The sequence below is a fragment of the Loa loa genome (genome assembly GCF_000183805.2).
Source record: "Loa loa unplaced genomic scaffold supercont3.326, whole genome shotgun sequence".
Taxonomy (NCBI): Eukaryota; Metazoa; Nematoda; class Chromadorea; order Rhabditida; family Onchocercidae; genus Loa; species Loa loa.
The window spans coordinates 7,400-15,801 of NW_018108506.1; the positions used below are offsets into that span (position 1 = coordinate 7,400).

At 26.8% G+C, this 8,402-nt stretch overlaps 1 protein-coding gene across 1 annotated transcript; it reads right to left on the minus strand.

The window, feature by feature from the left end:
* Nucleotides 1-7,034: 7,034 nt before the first annotated feature.
* Nucleotides 7,035-8,310, minus strand: LOAG_10535 (hypothetical protein; the record flags this gene model as incomplete). The annotated part of the gene is made up of 3 exons (XM_003146059.1): nt 7,035-7,135; nt 7,654-7,774; nt 8,107-8,310. Coding segments are annotated over 3 exons (426 nt in total), but the record flags the coding sequence as incomplete, so codon positions are not given.
* Between the last annotated feature and the right edge of the window lie 92 nt (nt 8,311-8,402).

The following is an 8,402-nucleotide window of genomic DNA, read 5'->3' on the forward strand; positions in this document are numbered from 1 at the left end:
TTGATGATAAATAAAAAATTTAATACCAAAGTAATAAATGAAAAAATCATTAAGAGATGATGAAATAATTTGAAAATAATAAATTAGATTTTCAAAATGTGGGAATATTTCATTTGAAAGGGGAAAATAATTTTCATTCCGTTCATTTTTGATAGCATACAGAAGGGTTCGATACTTTTATTGCGTTATCACCAATCCTTTTTGAATAGAATTTAAGTGAATGTGACAAAGACGCTTGAAGAAATCATTCCACAAAAAAAAGGTGAAATCAGAAAGCCTTGCAAAATGCTACCTATGAAATAGTTCTTAGGTACTTATCAATCCGTTAACGCTTTTTAATACTGAAAAATACCGTACTGCTTCTTTTTTCAAAATGATAAAAAATTTTGAGTAGCATTTTTCATACTTTTTTCTTTTTTCCTCAAAAATTATCATTCAAAAACAGCATCACTATTAATTGAATATTTCTGTTGAAAGTTGGAAAAAAAAGGAGAGAAAGAGTTTAATATTATTTTATCATAACTAAATTTGGCAATAACGTACTACTATTTACTCTAATAATTTATAAATATTTTAATTTTAAAAAGGAAAGGAATAGTCTTCCGTTGAAATATTTTTGAATTTGCATAGCTAATAATAAAAATGCGATTTACTCACTATTGCGATAATATTGTTTAAATATCCTTTCGCAATGAAAACTAATAACAACATATTACTGCTTATTTTTATAATTCACAAATATTTTAATTAAAAAAAGGAATGAAGAAAAAAAACTTTCGCTGAGATATTTCCCAATTTTCACAGTCAATAATAGAAATGAAATTTGCTTATTATTGTAATAGTATTGTAATAGCAGCAATTATTGAATTGCTTAAATTGTTACCATTATGAGAAACGTCAAATTCAATTTGATGATGCAAAAAATGAATCCTTTTTAAAAAATCAAACTATGTAAAATTTGAGTTCAAAATATTCAGACAGAATCTGAACAAGTACGCGTAACCAGTCTCAATTGTTTGTTTCAATTCCGAACTGTTAATAGCATATCCATACTTGCATATAGGAGTGATCAAAATGCACTTGGAAAAAAAAAGGAAGAAAGGAAACTTACCTGGTACCAAATTGAATGGTTTTTGTAATTCCTAATACTACGGATCACTTGATCAGTATCGGAGTGATAACGATGATGCCATTTGTCATCAAGCAGTGCACCAAGTTCCTTTGAGTGAACTAACCGGGAAACATCAACCATTTCGAATTGTTGATCCTTTAGATACACATGGGTTCGTTTTATAATCAGTTAAATAAATTTTACAGTAATTTTTCACGAAACGATTTAAATTGTTTCAACAGTTGCAATAAGATGCTGTAAATTCATTTCGAAACTGTTGAATTGTTAATTTGATAGTGGCAAAAGTGAGAAAGAAGTTGAAAACGGCAAAGAGTTGGCAGAAAGTGTGGTAACAAAATGTGGAAATTTTAAATCCTTCGTTTCTAAGCAAAACAACCACAAAAAGATTACGTGTAGAGTTAGGAGAATCAACTGAAATTTGAAACGAAAAACAAAAAAAGTGAAAAAATTGACGAACTTGTCTAAAACAATAGTAGAGTTTGAAAAAAAAAACAAAAAACAAAATGCTTAAAATACCTTAATCATATATCCAATTTAAATCAATCTAAATAATTCAAAATTTATGTTTAAGATATTTTACATCTAATTTAACACTACTTACAAAATAATTTTGAAAATTCCACAATTTTTTGAAAATTTCAATTACAGATGATAAAATTGTATTTTTTCATGGAAATAGTTAAGTAAATCTAAATCATTTGAAATAATTGCACAAATATTTGGCAAATTTTACTGAATATTCCGACCAGCTGGATCAAGCATTACAGATCATCTTGAAAGCTGAATTGACAAATTTCTCTAAGGTTAATTTTTTTTAAATTTCATTTCAATAAATAATTCTTTTTAAGTTTTATAATTTCTTGTCTACTTCTTCTCAGAAATATTAATTTAATTAATTATTTATATGACATAAAGATCCCTCCAGCCAAAGCTGAAAATCCCGTTTTTTAAAAAAAATGAGAAAAAATTAGGTTCGGAATACATTACGTAAATGAGAGAAGCTAGCATAAAGCAAAATAACAATTGGAACAAAATGCAGTAAAAATGTTCTCTGAAGAAGTTGGACGGAAGCTGAGTGGATGTTAAATACACAAATAATGCTGAAATTAATAATATTGGAATTGAAATAATCAAATTGGAACATCAAGTTGAAACAAATCGAAGTTTGCCAATTATTTTAGACCTAATAAATTAAGGACATAATAATATGCAAATCGTTTCTTTGTCTATAAATATTAGAGGATAAGTTGAATGAAATGAATAAAATGGAAAATTTTAACTTAAAAGATGCAGTTTCGATTTCTATTTCAACTTTTCCATTTTTTTATTCCAAACTGAAAAGAAAAAGCCAATGAAAAAGGAAAAAATGGAATTGAAACGATGATCGAAATGATCACAGTGGCGGAAAATTAATTTAAAAGTTAAAATACATTAGCTTGGGTTATGCTTGAATACTTGACTTGAATGAATTCCGCAAATTTGCATTTTTTAAATTAAGTCCGGGAAGGAGCCATAGCCTAGTATGTACTTGGGATCGGATAAACCAAATTATCTTGGCACAGGATACTATTGGTCACATTCATATGTTGCAAATACAATTCAACAATAATGCTATTACATTTTATTGTGATTAAATTTAACCATTATTCCCCACAACATTTGATTATAAAATTAATTTTGGCTGCCTAATAAAGAAAGAAACTTCCAATTCATTGAGCTTTTATAATGCTTAAATAAGCTACAAAGCAAGAGGGAAGGAGAATGAAAGAGAAAGGGAGAAAGAAAAAGAAAAAAGAAAAGGAAAAGGTGAGAATTAAAAAAAGAAAAATTCCTAAGACCAAGAAAAAAAGAGAGAAATGTTGGGTAGTAATTTGCTTTAAAGTCTTTTTTCTGTTCAAGTGACAAAGTAGTGCTACTGGGATAGAAATACAAAAAAAAGAAACCCATAAAGGTAAGAGGTAAAATTAACCGGACAAATGCCCTTTGACACTTTGAACTTGCTAATGTAATACAAAATAAATTATTGAAGTCGAATTAACTCATCTGTAGTAATGATAAATAACAAAGAAAATACAGAAAAAAAAAAATGAAAAATACAAGAAATAAAATAAAATGAAACGAGAGAGATTGAGTTAATTGATAAAAAGAATGCAAAATTGTTAAAAATTATATGAAATTGATAAGCAGAGAGATAGTTTTCATTGAAGTTCAATTTTTAACGAATGAATATATGCTATTTCACTTCATCAATTGATAAAATTCATTAATGAAATCATTTCATAGAGTTTTTGCATAGCAAGAGATTGATCATATTTTGAATTCTCTGAAAATTTGGGTGAAAAAGAAAAGTTCTGTTATAAAGTTTTTTCCAAATGACAAAGCAATGCTATTGGGATAGAAATGACAAAAAAAAAAACATGGAGTTAAGGAACAAAACTGATCAGAAAAATGTTCTCTGACTGTGAGCTTATTAATAGATCTAAGTTTCGTTCAAATTTGAATTTCTTGTAAATTCGATTTCCTTTTAGATTTGAAATTGTTATTTTGAATTTGAAGAATTTTGTCATAAATTTTTAAGGAAATTTCCTTGCAAAATCTCCTCGTCATGAACTTTTTTTTCACAAAAATTATAATTTTAAAATTCTGTTATAAATATGCCTAATAATTGATTGCATTTTAAAGTGAAAAATAAAAATAAAACAATTAAAAATGTTTTGTATTTTCTTTTATGACTATAAGTAAATTCCATTAATCCCACGAAAAAATAATTAAAAATTTATCATTTTGATTAGTTTTATCAAAATATGCAATGTCTTCTAGATGATCCCCACATTACTGTTAATGCTACTGTCCCTAATAGGCGCTAAATTTCCATTTTATAATGCGGGTTTTTCATTATTATTATTTGAGCGAACATCCCTCCCCATCTGATCCCTTGTAAATCTTTCAATTTTACATTTGTTCGAACTTAAGAAATATTGTGCAAGAAGTATTGACAGATGAAAATTTCCGGAATTTTCAGCACCAAGGAATTTAAAAGACTTGTAATTCTTTTTTTCTATGATGTTATTTATTAATGAAAGTAATAAGAAAGTAATCAAGAAATCTGCTAACATTTAGAAATTTTGATTTGATATTAAAATTTAAAATGATTTTTGTTTAATATAATTCTTCCAATTTTTTCCCGATGATTTTTATTATTAATTTTTCGCAGTTTAAAAGTGATTTCAAGACAATAGTTGAAGTATTACTAATGAATTTTTAAAAATGGATGGATGGATGCTTTTCATTTGCGACAAAATTAAATTAAAGTAAACCATGGTTTCACCTTGTCACCAGCATTCTATCTAACTGAATTTTATAATATTTCATATTCGTACGTTTTTCTTCATTTATCAAAATTTTAAGTTGCATTCTTTTTTACATATTAAAGTGAAATATGAAAATACTTATAACTAATTAGTGAGTAGTGGAAAAGCAAAATGTTATAGAATTGCACATAAGGAATGCTAAAAAATTACGATATAAAGGTAGCATAATTTAAATTTTAAAGAAATATTATTGAACATGAAAATTTCTATTCAATTAATTCCAATTAAGTACTCTATGCAATAAAGCATGTCACACACATGTCAATCTTTTATGAACTGTTTCATTGTTTCAATCGTAATTTACCGCTTGAAAATCACTTTTAACCGCAATCCAAAGATGGATGTGGAGATCACTAGAAGATAATCTTCGATTAACCTTCCTATCTTTTCAAATTTCTCGCGCTTTCTAATTTGGTACTTCATTTTATTGTATTCTATTTTTGGTTGTTTTAATACAAATTAGTTTTTAGGCTCATAAGTTTTATCATAAACTTTTAAAAATTACTTATTTAACATAAAAATAACATTTAGACGGAAGGAGAGAAAGGGAAAAGAGGAAAAATAAAATATTTTATAACTTATCACAAAAGATGAAAAAATCATAAAAGATCATGAAGAAAATAATTTATTTGAAAAAAAAACAATTGTATAAGATTTCGTGAATTTTTGACCTATAACTTTCATAGAACTTTAATAGACTATGTATGAAAAAGTGTCAAATAAATTGTTTTCTTCATTCTTTCTCCGTATTAAGCGTTTTCATTCAATTCAATCCTATTCAATTCATTTCAATTCAGTTCGACTCGATTCAGTCCTTATTACTCATTTTTTTAGAAAAAAAATTATGAGAGTTCCGTGTTATGAATTGAGATGGAAACATTGAAATGATTCAATTTACTACAATATAAATTCATTAAATAAAGTTGAAATTAACTAAGGCAAGTACTAAGGGAAGGAAGGAAAGGAAAAGAAACAGTTTAATGCATTATTTATGTGCCGTTTAATTTTAAGAAAGGTAAGGATAAAAAAAAGAAAGTGAGTAGTAAATAATTGTATAATACCTGACTTACGCGGGACAATACCCGCTCCTTTCATTGAGTTTGGCTTCTTCCGGTGGAAATAAAGAATAACTATTTCTTCGCTCTTTCCTATATTCTTTAATTTCAATTTCTTGAATTGTTTATAAACAGGAGGAAAGAGACTAAGTTAAGTGCGGTTTGCGTAAATAACTAAATGGTCCTTATTAGGCTTGGCTTCCTAACCTAACATCCATTTCGGGCCAAACGAACAAGCAATCTAAGACCGAATGGACCAATAAATCAAAAGGGACAAACTCATTAATCATTCATTCCTTTATATTCTTTACATATGCGTAAGTTTCCTTCTGCGTTAATATGCTAATTTTCGGTCTACACACACAAATGCACACACAGACAGACGGACACGTACACATATACAGAGGTATTGAAGTTTCCACTTATCATTTGTAGTAATAAGTTGCGGATTACTGTAAATACAATGTGTGCTTTTAGAATTTCAGTAATTAGGCGTTAAACTAGACTTTTCACCATCAACTAGTTAGACATAATATGTCAAAAGTTAAAAATATGAAATACTTTTTGTCGTTTAGTATGTATTTGTTGTTATTGTCTAAATGCAGTAATTCTTAATTGATAAAAAGGAATAAGTTTTTAAATTATTTTCGCGATCCATCAAAATTTTAAATTTCTGATGTCATTTTGTTACTAATATACATGCTCCATAATTTGGATAATAAATATTAAAGCAAAAGAAATTTTTATTGCCATAAACAACTTCAAATTCCGTTTGAAATCTTATTATAAAAGCGAAAAAAAATTTTTGCTATCACTAGAACAATTTCAAATGTCTTTTTTCTTTTTTGTCCTTCTTATTTGTTTCTCCCAAAGAAGTTTAATTAGAAGTATTTGTTTTGCTTCGTTTTTTTTTCTAGTTTAATGACATTTATCGATTGATGCATGAAAAAGTGATTCGTCCTTCCAGTTAGTTGTATTATCGATAGCAAAATTTCGTACTATATTGAAATAAATGTGTAAATTATTTAATTTATCATATTTGTGAAACTTTGAAATGTAACCATTTTATTTAACAATCTATTCAAAAAGTAGAAAGAAAAAGAAAGTATTCATAGAAAGAGAAAATAAAATGAATTATTACTTTTAGTAATATTTTGCATTTTATACTAATAAAAAAAGAAGCTGAAAAATGAATTATATTAGGAATTGGGAGATAGGAAGTTAGCCATTCCATACATTCATTTATGTCAAACGGATTTTTGATTTAAGCAGGAAACATTCGAGATGTCAATGTCACAGTGGCTATACAATTAATTATATTGCAACAGGAATTGAACTGTTTACCTAAATGGAAAACTTCAATAAAAAGTAAATTATAGCGTTCTATGCCTTAAACTGCTATTTCTTTTGAAATATCATAAAGCAAAAATGGAAAGAATCGAAATAAAAATTAGTTGTTGGATTGAAAATTTTTTGTTAATTTATCATCCCAATTGCTTTTGTTACTGTTTTTTTTCCATAAATGAATTCATTAATTAATTTGTCAAGGCCTAGTTTTTTTTCATTATTATTTGCATCTAAATAATAATGCTAAGTAAAATTTTGAATAATAACTGCTAAATGATTTTTTTTTCTTTCTCTCTCTCTCTCTCTGCCTCTCTCCTTCTCCTTCGTTTTAGTTTTATATTTCATAATTTTCATTTCTTCTTCTTTAATAATACAAGACAGAAAAAAAGGAGAAAAATGAAATTCAAAAATACTCTGAACTTGAGTAAGCATAAGTTCACAGCATATAATCTAAACATTAATGTTTAAGAAAAACGTAGATTAAGTAATCTGATATATGAGTGTATCATGTCGTCATATCACTGATAAATGAATATACTGCGTGTTTATTTAAAGATATATATATATATATATATATACCTATTTAATGTATATAATATCAATATACATTTTATCATGTCATTGCAACAAATATGTAAACAAAATATCTAAGCATCATTAAATATGCATGAAAAGATGTAAACATTACATATATCATTTTAAATGTTATTGGTGCTTTGATGAAAAGGTTCATAAATATCAAACTTACCGCCAAATGTTTCATTTTCATTTTGTATGGTATATGTTCCGAATTTGAATTTGCTCAAGTCGTCTTTCTTTAATTCGTCTAATTTTTGTTGCCGTTTACAACTTCCTTTTGGCATGAAATTCTATTAAAAAATGCATGAATATGTTAAATTTTACTCTATTTTAATATTTTTGAAAAATATTCAAGAGCTTTTTTCTCATTTTTTTCGTAAAGAAAATGATTTCGAAAAACAAATGCCATAATTTTAATCATTAATTTTTGAAAAAACGGAACGATATTAATGTATCGGTTTTCGCTTTATTTTGCTCCTTCATTCTTTTGAAAAAAATACCTAATGAATTTCTTTGGGTTGCATGTAGAAATTTTTGTAATTCAGTTTACTGATTAAATAATCATATTAGTTATAATTATCAAGGTTACGATGGAAACGACGATGTAAAAAGACATCCTTACCGATTGCATACGTTGTTCCTGAAGCACTCTGAGTCGGAAACTGGCATGTGGACCATGGATTGCTTCTCGGTAATGTGTACCGAACGATTTACATGTTTTCAATTGTTGATTTATGTTTGTATCAACTGGAATTAAACTTGCCACCGATTCTACTGCATCATCACTTCCAGTTATCAATTCAGCATTACTCCATATTTGCCTTTCCTATAAATTGATTTCATTTCGACTCTCATTCGTACTAATAATAATAATAATAGTAATAGTAATAATATAATTATAATAATAATAATAATAAT